The following is an 18,309-nucleotide window of genomic DNA, read 5'->3' as shown; positions in this document are numbered from 1 at the left end:
GTCCATGGATTGGAAGAATCAATATTATTAAAATGACCATCCTACCAAAAGCAATATATAGATTCAACACAATCTGAATCAAAATCCTTGTGACATACTTCACAGGATTAGAAAAAATGCGTCCTTAAATTCATGTGGAGGCACAAAAGACCCTGAATAGCCAAAGCAACCCTGAGCACAAAGAGCAATGCTGAGGGGATTACTATACCAGATCTCAAAGTATACTACAGAGCTATAGTCATAAAAACAGCATGGTACTGGTGCAAAAATAGATACATAGAACAATGGAACACAATTGAAGACCCAAACCTGAGTACATGCAATTTCAGTCACCTGATATTAGACAAGGGGGCCAAGAACATACAAAGAAGAAAGACAGCATCTTCAACAAATGGTGCTGAAAAAACTGGATCTCCACATGTAGAAGAATGAATGTAGATCTTTCTTTCACCTTCTAAAACAGTCAACTCCAAATGGACCAAAGACCTTAAATGTGAAACTGGAAACTCTGAAAATGTTAGAAGAAAATGTTATCAGTAACCTACAAGATATAGGTGTAGGAAAGGATTTTCTAAATCAGAAGTTGCTCAGGAAGTAAGCTCATTAAACTAAAAAGCTTCTGCACAGCAAAAGAAACAAGAATGTGAAGAGAAAACCCACAGAATGGGAAAAGATCTTCACCAGTGACACATCTGATAGAGGTTTAACATATATGTATGTATATAAAGAACTCAAAAAACAAAGAACTAAGAAAGCAAATGACCCAATTAAAAGATGGGCTAAAGATCTACAGAGAGTTCTCAAAGGAAGAAATAAAATGGCTAAAAGTGTTCAACATCGTTAGTAATTAGGGAAAAGCAAATTAAAACCACTTTTTTTTTTTTTGTCTTTTTGAGGCAGGGTCTCCCTGTAGCCTTAGCTGGCCTAGAACTTGCTATGGACAAGGCTGGCCTTGAACTCACAGAGATCTGCCTGCCTCTGCCTCCTGAGTGCTGGGATCAAAGGTATGCACTACCACGCCCAGCTCTAAAACTTCTTTAAGATTTCATCTTACCCCAGTCAGACTGGCTAAGATCACGAGAACAAATGATACCAAATGCTGGCGAATGTGGATGTGGGAGAATGGGGAACACTCATACACTGCTGGTGGGATTGCAAACTTGTGCAGCCTCTACGGAAAACAGTGTGGAGAACTCTTAAAAAGCTACAAATGAACCTACCATATGACCCGGTTATACCACTCCTTGGCATATATACCCAAAGGACTCATCCTATTGTAGAGACACTTGTACAACCATGTCTGTTGCTGCTCTTTTTACAATAGCTAAGAGATGGAAGCAACCTAAGTGCCCCTCAACTGACCAGTGGATAATGAAAATGTGGTTCATTTATACAATGGAGTTCTATTCAGCAGTAAAGAAAGATGAAATAATAATATTTGCAGGTAAATGGATGGATCTAGAAACTCTTATACTAAGTGAAGTAACACAGACTCTGAAAACAAAAAGGTGTGTTCTCCCGCATTTGTGGATCCTAGCACCACATCCTAGTGCGTGCATATCCTGATGTAACTGCAGGAACCAGGAAAGTGGAAGGGAACCAGGGAGGTGAAGGGAAAGAAGGAACCTGAGAGAGAAGAATAGTAGGAGACAGGTGTTATTAAGAGAGCAATGTGTAAAAACTGGTAGTTAAAGGGGAGGGGGAGAAGGAGGGCTGTACAAAGAACTGTGGGAATAAAGGGGAAGAGGAGCTCAAAAGAGGTGGGACCACAGCACACAGAAATTATCAAGAGAGAAATGGGGAAATGGGGACACTTTAAATCAGGAGGGCGGGGAGGAGGATAAGACAGGGAGAGAAAGAAGAGGGATAAACAGTACCTAGCAAGTATGAAAAACCAGAGGGAATCATATTAGTCCAAAAACCTACTGAAAAGTTACATATACAATATCCCTACATGAGTCCGTGAGCATAGCTAAAGGCTACATAACAAGAAACAGTGGCGGACAGGAGAAACCTTCCTTGAGTTGTTGGCCAGGGTGGTCCAAGAGACTCCCCAAAGTACACAGGCTATTGCCACAGCCCTTGATTGCCTCCCAGAACTTGGTAAGAGCCTTTTGCTGAAGACAGGGTCCTACTGGACACAGGATTTGGAACAACAGAGCTGGGACTGACTTGGACACCACCTCCCCTGAAGGTAGCTCTCATAGTTTTATAGAGCACTGTGCAAGCTGCCAAGGGAGAACATCAATCAGTGGTCCAACCCCACCTTCAAGGCCTAAAAACCACATCAATGACCAGCACAATAAACGACATTGGTGCAGTAGCAGTACTTTTTTTTTTTTGGTTTTTTTAGACAGGGTCTCCCTGTGGCCCCAGCTGTCCTGGAACTCACTATGCAGACCAGGCTGGCCTTGGGCTCAGAGATCTGCCTGCCTCTGCCTCCCGAGTGCTGGGATTAAAGGCGTGCGCCACCACGCCCAGCTAGTAGTGGTACTTTTATCTTGGGGGTAATCAACAGCTACCTAATTGGACTTAAAGCCCACTCGATGGAAGAGAACTCATGTCTGGTACTATAATCCTAGCCAAATATATATAGCTGGAGAGGCCACAGAGCTTAGAGAAAACTCTAAGGCTGTCACATCCCTAGACAAACGTAATTTCTTACTACGTGCAAAATATGGATCCTTAAATTTACAGACAAGTATCCCCGTCACCACCCATCAAAGTAGCTTCTTTTTCAACAGAGATTATTACAGTTACACCACTGGTCACACACAGAGATGCTCTATGAATTGCCCAAGTCTAACTGGCACATCTAAGATGCAGCCTCTACACCTAAGACTCACAGAACATAGAACAAGGGATGAAGAGAGCACTAATGCATCTTTCAGTTCTCATCAGTGAAGCTCCCTCATACGACAGAGGGCCAGGAAAGCAAAAGGTCACAAATGGCCAAAACACAGAGAATAAGAGTCTGCAGAGCGTTGGTCCTTGGACAGGACTTCTCTATCAAAATCTCCCTGCCCAGGGTTCAGGGATCATTACGGACAAGGGGGCAGAAAGATTGTAAGAGCCAGGGAGGAGGTGCATGACCATAGGGAAATAGTCCTATAGGCTCCTGGGACCCTTCTCATATGAACTTATAGCAATGGTGTCAGCATGCACAGACCCACGCAAACTTAGGCAGACAAAAACCCGGCAAAGAAGTGAGGAAATGAACAGCAGGCCCCAATCTTAGTTGAAGAATTACTGGCAGCTGATTGCTGCTGGGTGAGGAAGCACTGATCTTCTTAAAGGGAGGGACTCTAGATAGGCTGACTAGATCCCTGTGGATGAACTTGCACTGAGGGACATCTGGGGACACTAACTTTACATGCTAGACCTTAACACAAATGACAGAATGTATGCACTCCAGTGGGGGCTATGGGAGGTGCTAAGGGGAAGGAGGTATAAAGATGATTTTCTGTATGAAATATGCAAAAATTTAATAAAAACTTTTTTAAAAAAGAAAGGGAGGAGGGCTGGAGAGATGGCTTAGTGGTTAAGAACACTGGTTGTTCTTACAGAAGACCCGGGTTCAAATCCCAGCACCCAGCTAACAACTGTCCATAACCCCAGTTCCAGGGGATCCGACAGCCTCTTCTGTCCTCCTCAGGCATTGCATGACACGGGTGCACTTAGCTACACACAGGCAATACACTCATACACATAAAATAAAAGTAATAAATAAGGGCTGGAGAGATGGCTCAGCAGCTAAGAACACTGATTGTTCTTGCAGAACACCCAGGTTCGAATCCAAGCACCCACATGGCAGCTAACAACTGTCTGCAACTACAGTTCCAGGGGATCCGACAGACTCTTCTGTCCTCCGTGGGCATTGCTCGACATGGGTGCACTTACCTACACGCAGGCAATACACTCTATACATAAAAATAATAAGCCGGGCGTGGTGGCACATGCCTGTAATCCCAGCACTTGGGAGGCAGAGACAGATGGATCTCTGTGAGTTCAAGGCCAGCCTGGTCTACATAGTGAGTTCCAGGACAGCTGGGGCTACAGGGAGACCCTGCTTCAAAAAGACAAAAATAAATAAATAAACAAATAAATAAATATATAAATAAAATATTTAAAAAGTAAATAAAACATTTTTTAAAAAGTAGTAACTAAAAAATATTGGGGCTGGAGAAATAGCTCAGCGATTAGAAACACTTGCTCTTCTAGAGGACCTGAGTTCATTTCCCAGCACCCACACTGAGTGGCTCTCCAAGGCATTGCAGGACACGGGTGCACTCACATACATGCAGGCAATACACTCGTACACATAAAATAAAAATAATTTAAAAAATATTTAAAAAATAATAAAGGGATAGAGGGATGGATGGGGGGGGGGAGCAGAAAGGGCCCTTAAACAGTAGGAGGAACTTTAGGACAAGATAAGGAACAATACATATGGACACACTAGAATGTCATTTCTTGAGCTTTTCTAGATTATGCTTGAGGGGCTGGAGAGAGGCTCAGCCTGTAAGAGCTGCTCTTGCAGAGGACCTGGGCTCTGTTCCCGGCACCCATATGGTAACTAACATCCATCCTTAACTCTAGTTCCAGAGGATCCATAATGAACTCTTCTGGCCTTTGTGGGCACTGAACATACATGGTGCACTTACATGCAGGCAAAACACTCATACACATGAGATAACAAATTTTTTAAATCTTAAAAAAATAATAAATTATGCTTGATGATTAAAATGAAATTTTTAAGAGCGTCTACTGTGCTTTTCATTTTTGTTTTTCAGAAGATTTTATTATGTACATGTGTATGTTTGTGCATGTGCACAAAGGCCAAAAGAGGGTGTTAGATGCCCTGCTGGAGTTACAGATAGCTGTGAGCAGCCAGGTATAGGTGCTTGGAATTGATCTTTGAGCCCCTGGAAGAGCAGCACAGGCCCTTAGCTGCTGAGGTATATTCTTCAGCGTCTAGTTTTAAAAATCTTTTTCAGACAAAGTTTTACTATGTAATTTTAGCCTCAAACTAAAGCTAATCCTCCTGCCTCATCCTCCAGAGTGCTGGGATTTAAGGTGTAAGCCACGCACATCTGATTCAATGTGCTTTCAAATGTATGTAGAGAAAGTAAAGTTACTGAGAATGGAGAGACATTAAGGAAGGTAAACGCCAACACAGTTCAAATGAGTAAAATGCCAGTATCAAAGGACTCTGGTAAGTTACGCGTACACAACATAATACCTTGGGGGTACCACTAGGAACATTTTAGAAAGACAGGCTTTACAAATTATTGATAAATCAAAATATAACTCTAGAAATGTTTAAGCAACTCACAGAAAGGAAACAAAACAGAGAAATGGAAAAAAACACAAACAAAAACAAATCACCTCAAAAGAGAAAAAAAATCAAATGGTAGAGTTGAGCCTTGTCATAACAACTACACTAAATATAAATGGCAGAGGCTCACTAATTAAAGACAGATACTGGCAGAATGAATTTGAAAACATGACTCAAATTATCTGCTGCCTATGAAAATTTACTTCAAATATAATGCACAGGTAAATAAAAAATTAAAATATAGAAAAAAGTCAGGCATGGTGGTGCAAGCCTTTAATTCCAGCATTTGGGAGGCAGAGGCAGGCGGATCTCTGTGAATTCAAGGCCAGCCTGGTCTACATAGAGAGTTCCAGGTGAGCTGAGACTACATAGTTATAGCCTGTCTCGAAAATGAGGGGAGGGGGCTAGGGAGATGGTTCAGCAGCTAAAAGCATTTTATGCTCTTGCAGAGGATCCAGGTTCGATTCCCAGCACCCACATGGCAGCTCATGACCATCTGTAACTCCAGTTGTAAGGGATTCAATGTCTCCTCTGGCCTCTATGAGCACTTCATGTACATGGTACACGTACATATATGCAGGCAAAATATTCATACACATAAAATAAAAATAAATAAATTTTTTAAAATTGGAAAAAAAGAGCCGGGCGTGGTGGCACACGCCTGTAGTCCCAGCACTCCGGAGGCAGGGGCAGGCAGATCTCTGTGAGAGTTCAAGGCCAGCCAGGTCCACGTAGTGAGTTCCAGGACAGCTGAGGTGACAGGGAGACCCTGCTTCCAAAAAAAAAAAAAAAGGAAAAAAACTAGATCACATAAAGTTGACCCAAAGAAAACAGGGCTGACCAATCTGAAAAGAAGGTTCTAGAGCAAAGAAAGTTGGCAGAGCCAGAGGGCCTCATACAATAAAGGTTAATCTACCAAGAAGATGGACCAATTCTAAATGCACACACACCAGCCTGGCATGGTGGTACATACCTGTAAACCCAGAGGCAGGAAGAGTGTCATAAGCTTGAGATCAGTCAGCTCTAAATAGTTCCATGACTACTCAGTGAGTCCCAGGGCTACACAGCAAGACCCTGCCTCAAAAAACAAAACCAAGCAAAGCAAAACCTAAAACGTATATGCACAAAACAAAAGCTATATGCAGGCTAGAGTGATGGGTCAACTGGTAAAGTACTTGCTATGCAAGCAAGACGGCCTGAGTTTGATCCCCAGAACGCAATAAAAAGCTGGGCACAGCAGTGTGCTGTCATCCCAGCAGCAGGGAAGCAGAGACAGCAGGATCCCTGGGGTTTACTGGCCAGTCAGCCTACAGCCAGCTGGTAGGCTCATCTCTTTGAGACCCTACCACAAAAGCAAGGTGAAGAGCCACTGAAGAAGACAGCTGACGCCAGCCTCTGGCCCCACATGCACACAGAACAGAGCTGTGTAAAGTAAAAGCTGGTAGACATGAAGGAAAGATAGGCAAACATAATTACTTTACAGATTCCAACACCACTCTCTCAAAAACAAACATCTGGGGGCTAAGGATATACCTCGGTTGGCAGAGTGCTTACCTAGAACGCATGAAGCCCTAGATTTTGACCCCAGCACCACTTAAACCAGGCAGGGTGGATACACTTGCAATCCCAGCTCTCAGAAGGTAGAGACAGAAGAATCAAAGTTCAAGTTCGAGAATCAAAGTTCACCCTCAGCTACCTAGTAAGTACAGTAAGTTGGAAGCCAGCCTGAAAAGAGAAAGACAAAAATTCACGAGGCCACACAACTCAAAAACATCCTTAGGGCCATGGAGATGACTCAGTGGGTAAAAGAGCTTGCCACACTCGTGTGGTAACCTGACTTTCATCTCTAGAACCTACAAAAAAGTGGAAAGTGAGAACTGACTCCACAAAGTTTTCCTCTGCCTTCTATATGTGTGCCATGGGCATGTGCATGCCTCTCCCCAATCTCTCTCTCTCTCTCTCTCTCTCTCTCTCTCTCTCTCTCTCTCTCTCTCTCTCTCTCTCTCTCTCTCTCTCTCTCTCTCTCTCTCTCTCTCTCTCTCTCTCTCTCTCTCTCTCTCTCTCTCTCTCTCTCTCTCTCTCTCTCTCTCTCTCTCTCTCTCTCTCTCTCTCTCTCTCTCTCTCTCTCTCTCTCTCTCTCTCTCTCTCTCTCTCTCTCTCTCTCTCTCTCTCTCTCTCTCTCTCTCTCTCTCTCTCTCTCTCTTCTCCCCAATCTCTCTCTCTCTCTCTCTCTCTCTCTCTCTCTCTCTCTCTCACACACACACACACACACACAAATAATAATAAAATTGAAAGTTAAAAAAAACTCTTTAAACAGCAAAATCTATTATATAACGCTCCATTCAACCACCTAAGAAGAGAACACTTTTCTCGAAGTATAGAAGCACCTCTTTCTTTTGCAGAGATGTGCTGCTGAGGCCTAACAGCAGAAAGCCAGTATATATGTGGTTCTTTTGAAGAACTGAGTAGAGCTGGGGACAGACCTGCAATCCTAGCACTGGGAGACAGAAATGGATCTGAAGTTTGAGTTCAGCTACACAGTAAGAGCCAGTCCCAAACAAAAAACAAAGATTTGAGTCTAAAACCTTATATAAGTTAACACAATGAATACATTTACAGGTGCAAACAGGAACTGTTTCCAAGTCTGTCGAGTAACAAATCATACGCTCTGGTCAGAAGACATCAGCTATGAAGGGAAACTGGGTTCCAAGGCTTAGTCTTTTTCCACCCCGCAGAAATACACTCATCTCAGGCATCAATGGAAAATACACAAAAACAGACCGTAAAGGAAACCCAAAGAGACCTAATCAGCTGGGTGTGTAGCTGAAGAGCATCTGCCTAGCATGGGTTTAAACCCTAGTGGGGGAGGGGGAGGAGAGATTGGGATTGGAAACCATTAAAATCATACAGCACATATTCTTTACCACTCAGGGGTCAAACTAGAAATCAAGGACAAAAGGACCACAGGAGACATTTCTAAATAACCCACAGGTAGCAGAGCTGAAGGGAGCACAGCTCCTTAGGTTTGTGGGGTTCGTTTACCTAAGTTCAAACTTAGAAAATTTCACATCAACAACTTAAGCTCCTACTTTAGACCTGGAAGAACTGGGCATGGTAGTGCACACTTTAGTCCCAGCACTCCAGCACTCGGGAGGCAGAGGCAGGTGGACACCTGTGAGATCGAAGTCAGCCTGGTCTACAACAGTGACTTCTCGTCAGCTGGGACTTGAGAGACCGTGCCTCAAAAAGATTAAAAAAGAACCTGGAGAAAAAAAAAAAAAGCAACATAAAGCCACACATGCAGAAATAAATAATAAGAAGGGCAAAAACCAGTGAAATTGAAAAGAAAAGAAAAGCACCAATAGATTAAAATCAATGAAAAGATCAATGTAATTAATTAACACACTTCTAACAAAACAAATGAGAAAAAGCAAACACACATTTCCGGTATCAGGGATGAAGTGGGATCACCAGATTCTGCAGAAGTCTAAAGAAAAATTAGGAAAGACCACAATCACACACATTTGACACCTTAGATGAAATGAACTGACCCTAGACGCTCAACCTCCAGACTCTCACTACAGCAGGAAGTGAAGAGATAAACCACCAGCCATAACTGCCCCGGAAAAAAAGCTCAGGACTTTAGGCTTCACTAGTAAATTCTTTTAAATCATTTAAAGAATTAGCACCAATTCTCAAACTACAATAACTGCAAAGAAACAAGGGCGCACTTCCCAACTTCTCCATGAGGCCACTATTTCCTTGAAGCCAAACTGGAGAGTGTAAGAAAAGGAGACTAGAGGCCCGTATCCTTTACGAATATTAATGAAAAAAATCTCAGCAAAATACTTGCAAACTAAAGTCTACAGTATATTAAAAGGATTATACAGCATGACCTAGTGGGGTTTATTCCTAGAATGCAAGACTGATTTAATACACAAATTACAAAGTGACTGTGTCAGTCTGGTCACTGTCATTAACTGACCACTTAATAGAATGAAAGGCAAAGCCCACAACCGAGGTAGAAAAGGTTTAACAGAACTCAGCACTTCTGAGGTATAAACACTCAGTAACTGGAGATGGGTGTGTGTGTGCTCATCCTATGAGCCACACATGCACACCACAAACAAGAAGCCCAAGGCCAGCTCGCATTGTGCTCAGTGATGGAAGGGAGAGGACAGGAGCACCCACTTGTGCCTCTCTATTCAGCTAGCACTGATGGCCCAACCAGAACGAGGCAAGAAAAAGAAATTAAAGGCATTCACATTGAAATGGAAGCAATAAAATTTTCCATTTTCAAATGACATGATCTTGTATGGTTTCAAAAACTCTCAGGCCATAAAAAACTACTAGCACTAATGAATGAGTTCATACGTGGTGGGGAGGGTTAGAAGGGCACACTGCTTATGGGAGTGTGACGTGGTCTAGCCGCTACGGAACACAGCTTGGAAGTTCTACAAAAAGATAAATATAAGACTGACACCATGACCCAGCACTTCCACTTGGGATGTACACCCAGAGAGGCCGAGAGCAGATACTTGCTTCACTGCAGTGTCATTCACAGTGGCCAAAAGCGGCAGTAAGCCATGTCTGTGAACAGACATACATGGATGAACACAATGTCTGCATGCATGCAATGGAGTATTAGTCAGCCATAAAAAGTAATAACATTCTTATACACATTACAACATGAACCCTGCAATACCATCCTGAGAAAAAGAAGCTAGATGCCAGATACAACAGGACAAACACCAACTAGCTCCATTACCTGGGTAGGCTACCAGGAGAGAGGGAGGAAAGGACAGTTACTGCTTAAGGTACTTACAGTATTTCTGTTTGGGGTGCTGAAAAAGTCTTGGAAATATTTCATTGTGGTGATGAGTGCATATTACTTTTAATATTTATTTATTTATTTATTTATTTATTTATTTACTTACTCTTGCAACGGGGTCCTGTTATGTATGTAGCCCTGGCTGGCCTAGAACTCAGTATGTAGAGCAAGCTGGTCAAAAACTCGTATTGATCTTCCTGTCACTGCCTCTTGGGTGCTAGGATTACAAGTGTGTGCCACCACCCCTGGCTTAATATTATGAATTTAATTAACAACAGAGTTCTTACCTTTAAAATGGTGAAAATGGGGCCGGGTGTGGTGGTGCACGCCTTTAATCCCAGCACTCGGGAGGTAGATGCAGATGGTTCTCTGTGAGTTCAAGGCCAGCCTGGTCTACACAGAGAGTTCCAGGACAGCTGGGGCTACAGGGAGACCCTGTCTCAAAAAAAAAAAGTGAAAATGAGTCTGTTCTGTATCAAACCAGAGGTGTTTCTGGAGGCCAGGGATTCAAACTCAGGGCCTTGCTTGTGCTAGGTGGTATCCTACCAATGTCTTGTACCTCAGCCCGCACCACAGTATTTTTTCATTTCATGCCATAATTTTAAAAAATAATTCTCTAGGTGTAGGGGCAGAGCACTCATCCAGCATGTATGAAGCCCTGAGTCCAATCCCCAGCATTAAAGTAAGCACAAAGTAATATACCAGACACCATGAAGCACTGAAATGGGTGAACTGCAATGCCTCCAAGGCCCCCACATCCAGAGGGAAAGGAAGACAAATTTAGATCATCACTACATGAAGACACAGAGAGCACCATCCTCATATGACAAGCCAATATACAACAGCAAGTCCAGCAGGGGCATGGTAGCCTGTGCAAGAAGCTGCAGGTTAAACCTGGCTCTCTTCTCCACCACGGCCCCAGGAGGGAGGCAGAGCCCTCATCCCCAGGAGGATGACCTGTCATGGTTTCAGGTGGCAGGGCAGGCTGGACTGGGGACTAACCCTCACCCACAGTTGCCTCACCACGGCTAATGCAGTCAGCAGTAGGTGCTGGGGCTCCCTGTGATCATGCGTGGGGCCAGGCCCTTCAACAGACTCAGCACACAAACTAGAGGGAAAGGGAAGGCTGTACCACAAAAATATGGTTTTGAGTTGACGGAAGGATCCCCACTGACAGAGGAAATGTGAGTGACAGGCAGGAAAACCAAAGATGCTGCAGGGAGGGCTCAGGGCGCATCCACAGCCAAGAGGGTTGGGGCAGAGGCCTGACAATGCAGGGGACAAAACCTGATATTCAGACAGGGGTCCAGACTGGGCCTGAGCCATGAGGGGACAGCAGAGCAGGAGGCACCAACAGAAGAGTGGGGGCTGCATGGCAGGGTTAACAGGAAGTGGTAGCAGCTGACAGCACGCATACACACACGCACGCACACACATGTACACACACGCACACACACGTATACACACATACACACGTACATACACACACGTACCCTCCACACACACATACACACACACTCCACACACATGAATGGACTGTGCACACTGGCATGCAAACGTGCACACAGGGCACACACATACCCTAATGGACAGGTACACCAAGAGCAGATGCCCCAGCTTTGTGCCCCGGGGCATCTGCAGAGAGAACACACAGGATCCAGGGAGATGATGAAGCTGGCATCAAAGTGATCCAAGTGTGCTCTGGGCTAGAGGCAAGAGTGGAAGTGACACAGGGCCACACTGGCCACTTCCTGCTCTAGTGCAAGGACCCCCCCAGACATGAGGGCATCCCACAACTGTCACCAGCCTGCAGTCACCAATCTATCCTCCAACAGGAGAGCTGGGCCTGTCATCTGGCAGAGGCTACCCTCAGAGCCAAAAGGCCTGGAACAGCCCCATGGCCCCCAGAAAGGGAAGGAACAGAGATTTACTCCCAGCCTAAATTATTCAAAAGAAAAGGGAATGCGCCTCTTTAACAAGCCATGGCTTTATGAAGCAAGGTTAACAATTTCACTTGATTCAGTGGAATATTATAAACTCTCTGGGGCCCATTTGAGGACTTCTACTTCAGGCGCAAGGTGACGACTCAGCACTTTTTATATTATTTAGAGAATAAAATTAACCCTCACAGGCCCAAGCTGCTGCCTCCCCTCCTGCTGGATCTGGCCTGCTCAGCGCTTTCCCCATATATAATTACAAGCTGCTATCCATCATGCGGCAGGGACGCAGCGCTGACACGCGGAAAGGGACGCAGTAAGCACTTCCACTAATAGAAGCAGGACTTAAATACCGCTCTGATATTTTCATTTAAATTGGAATATTTTACAATAATCATCTGTGGCCTCTGTGGGGTCCTGCCCCTCACCTGGGCCAGGGCTTAGATCTGCCCATCAGGCCCTACCAGGCTCCACCTTCCCGGAAGGGCTTCCCTGCCAGGGATCCGTGCCCTTCAAGGTGACCCGCCAGCTCCTGTCAGGCCCATGTAGCCAGGCCTGTCAGTAGTAATACAGAGGCAGCGGCTGGCTCGAGGAGTCACTGCTCTGGGGCTACTTTGGTGGGTGGATGGGTGAGAGTCAGGAAGGATGGAGGAGCTCAGTCAACTTGAAGGCTATGCTTGGGGAGGGTCGGGTGCACACCCAGTGTTTCTGGTGGCCCCTATAGTATTGAAGCCAGAGAGGGAGGGCTGGCCTGCCACCTGAGCCTTAAGAGTGCTTGGACAGGAGCTGCTTTGCAGACATAGCCCATACTGCCTATTTGCCTTGGCTTCTCTTGGGGAAGGTATTCACCTTCCTGTCCGTGGGCCCCAAGGGCTTCAGACATAAAGGACTAAAGGCAGCTTATTGAAGGCCCTGGTTGTGTATTATGGCTCCATTTTAGGGTGTTGGGAACTAAAGAGTCCACTCCAAGGGTCCCTAGCCATTCTCAGCCCCACCCCAGACATGGAGCCCCAGGATAAGGAGCTCAGGTATAGGAGGCTAGGAAAAGACTGTCCCACTGGGCTAGGGCCCCAGAGCTACTTGAGCTTGTGCAGCTTGTAAGGCCACACTGGCTCAGCTATTTGGTTTCCCATAAGAGCTAACAGGTGAGACTGAGCTGTCTGGGTGGCCAGACAAGTAGTCTTAGGCACCTAGGAGGAGGAACAGGAAGCATGTCAGTTACCCAGGGATATGGTGACAGCCCTCCTGCCTGCTTCCTAACCCTAACCTGGCACTGATGCCTCCAGTGGGCAACGGATTCCAGTGCTGGCTCATCCTTGCCAGGTGAGATGGGAGTGGGCCAGGTGTCTACTACCCAACATCCCAGAGAAGCAGTAAGCCCTAGCTAGCTTAGTTCTGCAGAGCCCCAGCCTCTGACACTCCTCTCACCACTACCACCCTCGGCTCACAGGAGAGCCCTCTCCCTAGGCTCTGCTGTCCTAGTCACTGTATCCCTTTCCCTGTGCTTCAGGTGAAATGCACTGCAAACCCCTTGTTCTCCCTGGCCCTATGTAACCCTGGGTGGGTTGCGAGTCACTTGTGAGGTGGATGGAATGATGGTGCCTGTGGACAACACAGCAAGTGTTGAGGGATATTGAAGAGGACGTCCTGTGCCCACCTGCAGCCCCCTCACCTTCGCACCCAGCGGGCAGTAGCCTTTGAGAAAGTCACTGCAGACTTCGGCCTTGCGGGACACATACACGTGGCTGTAGGGGCAATTGCTGTTGCTGCAGATCCCCTTCAGGAAGTAGGAGCACACGGGCATCTGTGAAGAGAGGAAGGTGATGAGGGCCTGAGGGTCTACCCCTCTGCACTACAACCACTTGACAAGCAAGAACACTAGGGCTTTGAAGGCCCCTGACAGGGTCCCACAGCTAGGCATCGGTCACCCAGACTCTGCCTGGGGAACTGTATCATGGCCTTCCTGAAGGAAAAATGGACATAGAGTACCAGCCAGCAGCAGCTGAGGTCCAGGGGTTACCTGCTTATACTGGACCCCTGCTTGCCTAGGTGACCCAGCATATCTGGTCTAACTCTGCCCAGAGGAGGGCATGGAGCTAAGCAGCCTTTAGCAGTGGCTTGGCCCCAGGTGTGCAATCCCTAAGAGTATGGACAATAGCCAGGGCTCCTGGCTACCAACCCAAGACTTGAGGTGCCCTGGGCCATGGGCCCACTATCTAGGTGAGGCAGGCTTGCAGGCTGGACTTCTAGCAGGATAGGTTTAGTACTGACCACATGACAGCACTAAGGGCTGGCCTGTCAGTAGGAGGGGCCCTGGAGCAGGCAGTCTGGCCTTTCCCTGGCAGCTGTGGGCAGACAGGCCCAGGCAGGCTCCTCAGCCCAGGAGCTGGATATGCCCTGCTCCTTCCCCAGCACAGAACTGTAACCCTAACGCCTGCTGACTGCAGCTGCTACTTGGTACCACTATCTGGGCTGGGAGGGGGAAGAAAGGCAACTCAGCCCACCAGACAGACAAAACCTAAGGGTAAGACCTGGTTGGAGGCCACTCAGGGAAGGCGGTACCTCTGAGTTTTCCAAGAAACTTTACTTCTTCCCCTACTGTGGGCCAGCCACCATTGTCACAGTCCAGGCCCAGCATGCCCTCCGTGGCCCCAGGTAGTCATTCATCTCACACAGAGTTGTTTATTAGCACCTGGACCAGAAGTGGGGCTGAGGACTTCCTTCCGGTCCAAAGGAACCCAGGGGATTTAAAAAGACACTTTTCCCAGGCAAAGTGGGAGAGGGAAAGGTAGTAACCCTATCTGAGGCCAAGGAGAAAGGGGCTGGGGCAGCAGCCCTAGAGCTGAGAGAGGAGGGGGAGATCAAAGAAACAAAGGGAGATTTACCGAGCAAGAGTTTATTTTTAATTGTCTTTTAACTGCAGCCGCAGAGGGGAGAGGGGCTGGGGGCCCCCGTTTGGGTTGGCGGTGGTGAGGCTGTAGACAATTCCCTTAATGTGGTTTTTGATATAGAGCCCAAATTAGCTCTAATAAAAAGGGATAATAAAGCCAACTCTTGCACCAAACAGAGCCCCTCCTGGCTGTCAGAGCGGGGCCGTTACCAAGAGGAAACTGCGTTCTCATTTCAATTAACCTTGTTTGCACCCCACCACGTCCACACAAATAACAATAACATTAATTCAGGGCGCTGGTGCGGCCCACACATTAGACAGCTTGGAGTGTGCGCTGGCTTTGGAGCTGGCGCTTAATGAACCCGAAACTCGACGTGAATTTCCAAATTGCTCACGACAGAGTTTCGAAGCTCGATTAGGGAGAAAAATGCTGATTCTCTCTGAGCTCCTCAAGGGGAAAAGCTGTCGGAGCAGCAGCAGGCCTCACCCAGCGGCCTCCCTCACACTGCAGCCCTGGCCCCCAGGCCCTTTCCCACACCCATGGTCAGGCTATCTTCTCAGAGTCCAGTGGGTGAGTGTGGGGCTGGTGACTAGTCTGTGGCCATCCCTGGCCACAGTGCTCTCTCAGTCCTTCTAGGCAGGGGTGCACCTGGCTACTGCAATCTGGCTGCTCTGTGATGGCTCTCCTGACCACCACTTCATCCAGACTGGAGGCAGATGAGAACTTGGCCCTGTACCCCAGGAGCAACTGTGGGGCTGCCCTCTTTTGTGCTGGGGGTAGAGATGGGAAAGAGCCTGGCTTCACTATAGAACCTGGGGGGATGGTAAAGGGAGACCCCTGTGTGTATGTGGGGACCCCAGCTTGGTGCTGCTTCTAGCTGAGGTGAAAGGCAGCACAGCACAGTCAGGACATGAGAGTAGAGGGGCCAAATGCAGGAGCACATGGACTCCTGGACATTAGAGGCAGAGGCCGCCGTCTCAAGACCAAGGAAAACCACGATGCACCATCTGCCTGGACCTGTGTGGTCCTGAGGGACATTTGGAAGAATGGGACTGCTGGCCATACAACACTTACTTTCTCCTTGGACACATGGTGGGAGAAAGGACAGGTTCCATCTGTCTTCTTGCACGTGCCCCGGACAAATCTGCAACAGGGGACAGGAAGGTTTGGGGAAGGCTGGTGCCAAGGTCTGCCACAACCCCCTCCAAGTTGTTAGTAAGGCTGGGCAGGGCACCTGGTACACACGGCCACCTTCTCAGGGTCATGGATGTAGGGGCAGCGTTCACCACGGTTACATCTGCCAAAGCGGTTATAATACATGCAGTACTCTCTCTTCTTCTCTTTCTTCTGCTTTGCCTGCCGGATGATGGCCAGGCTACGCTGGATGGCCCGGCTGCACGAAGGGAGAGGTCTGTGAGCCCATGAGTGAACAGGGAGCACCTCCCTTCCCAGCCCCAGGGAACATACCTGGCCAGGGAACGACTGCAGCTGGTGGCAGGGTCCAGTCGCCCTGCAGAGAAAAGGATGCTTACATGAGGCCACAGCCCAGCTGGAACCCTCACCCACCCTTCCCTGTACCCATCTGGCCTTATATTCTTTTCTCACCAACCCATCTTGGCAAGGCCCCATTGGGCTCCCAGTACTCAGTCTAGGCCTAGATGCCTCCTCCAGGAGCCCCTCCCTCTGGAGACACAGCATCAAGAGTTGGGTGCTGCTGGACCCTGTGTCTGGCTTGGCTTGAGGGTAGGTGCCTTTGGAGCCAGCATGCCAGGTAGCCTCCCATGAGGGAGCACACTCCTCAGGGACAAGGGCTGAAACAGCCTGCCAGTCTCTGATGCCTCCAGTCAACCAGGTTCCCCAAGACCAACTTGGTACTGACAGGTTTTACACTGGTTTCCTGTTGCCCCTTGGTGCCTGGCAGCTCATGGGTCAGGTCCTTGGGCTGAGGCAGTGACTGGCCCATAGACACCTCTCTAGGCACTATCCTTGGCTCGGATTCTGAAGAGTCCACCATCCAAATGGCAAAGGGTGATGGCTCCTCTCTACAGAGTCTGGAAGGGGAAGAGGGGACTGCATATACTGGGGTAGAAAATATGGGCCTGGCTGTATAGGAAGAAAAATGGTTTTTAGACATAAAGAATCATTAAATAAGAAAGAAAGAACAATACTACAGAACTGTGTGGTGGCAAAGCTGGAAATGCGGGCTGTGGCTCTACACACTGGCTTGCAGACTGGCCCCTGTTGGAGCGCATTATTTGAAAAACAGGTCTCTGGGCTGGAACTCAAAGAGATCCACCTGCCTCTGCCTTTCTGAGCACTGGGATGAAAGGCATGCACCACCATACCCAGCCCATTACTTGAAATGGTCAAGGTTCCTTTCACAGTCCTCAAATCCACAAACACCAAGACCTGCCCAGCCTTCCTTGGGGGACCAGTGAGGCATGAAAAGGAGAGCAGGAGAAGACTGAGGGAGGCATCCACGTGGGGAGAGCCAGGTTCACCGGACAGCTTGCCTGCCTTTTAAAGCACAGGCAGGTCAGTCCCAGGGTCACAAGGCAGGGCAGGGCCTGCTCAGGATGGCTTCCCTGGGTTCCTCAAATACGCACATGACCCTTCCCAGACCAGATCCGATTTCCTCTAGGGCAGCTGCTGAAATGAATACAGCGCTAAGAGGCACCAGTGACATCACTCAGAAATTCTGAGGACCTGAGGTGATGACAAAGCCATCTAGGTTTTAAAAAGGGAAGTTCTAAAATGCCTGAACCCACAGAGCCCTACTCCTTCATCTGAGCACTAGTTCTGCTCCAGAGCAACCCTCACTCCTTGCCCCAAGGCCCACGCATTCCTTTATGCTTCACTCTTTGGAAACTCAGGCCCTCTTCCTTTGGCATCTAGAAGCTACTTGGCCCTAAGAGCTCCCCGCACCCTCTTCATGTCCTCCCTAGGCAGGGGTGAGTAGTATGCTGTGCCTTGGGACCTTAGAGCTAGGTAAAGCTGGCCTGCTACTAGGGAGCACCTGGGGCATCCACTAGTCAAACTGTGAGGCCAGATACTACCTCACCGGAGGTCTGTGGGCAGAGGCAGAGGTGGCCTTACACTTACCCTCAGTGCCCTGGTGTTTTAAAAGGGCATCTCAAGGACTGAGTGGTAAGGCCAGAGTGGGAAGCAGGGGCTCTGCTGCATAGCAGTCCAGGCCCAGGCAGCTGGGCCTGGGTTAGGGCCAGGAATGGTGCCCTCATGGTGGAGACAGGGAGTTGGGGCATAGGCAGGAATGCAGTGAGTTAGAGGCAAGAAGAAAGGGACAGCAGTCAG

The 18,309-nt window shown here is 47.7% G+C and overlaps 1 protein-coding gene across 3 annotated transcripts in view; it reads right to left on the bottom strand.

The window, feature by feature from the left end:
* The window catches only part of Zc3h3 (zinc finger CCCH-type containing 3), a 101,793-nt gene that overhangs the window by 16,274 nt on the left and 67,210 nt on the right, over positions 1-18,309 (bottom strand). The window contains exons 6-10 of one of the 3 annotated variants that reach the window (XR_003849769.1): positions 16,465-16,507; positions 16,232-16,390; positions 16,072-16,141; positions 13,779-13,910; positions 10,457-10,604 (exon numbers count right to left, since the gene is read on the bottom strand). Coding sequence is in view for 2 of the 3 variants with exons in the window: in XM_029564234.1 (XP_029420094.1) it covers positions 13,764-13,910; positions 16,072-16,141; positions 16,232-16,390; positions 16,465-16,507 (419 nt within the window). In the remaining variant the exon portion in view is untranslated. Of the gene's footprint in view, positions 1-10,456; positions 10,605-13,763; positions 13,911-16,071; positions 16,142-16,231; positions 16,391-16,464; positions 16,508-18,309 lie in introns of all 3 variants that reach the window. The other 2 variants (XM_029564234.1, XM_008834527.3) reach the window with 2 other exon arrangements.

The sequence above is a fragment of the Nannospalax galili genome, unplaced genomic scaffold (assembly GCF_000622305.1).
Source record: "Nannospalax galili isolate Female #2095 unplaced genomic scaffold, S.galili_v1.0 scaffold717, whole genome shotgun sequence".
NCBI classification, from domain to species: Eukaryota; Metazoa; Chordata; class Mammalia; order Rodentia; family Spalacidae; genus Nannospalax; species Nannospalax galili.
This window is presented reverse-complemented; position numbering and strand designations above follow the sequence as displayed.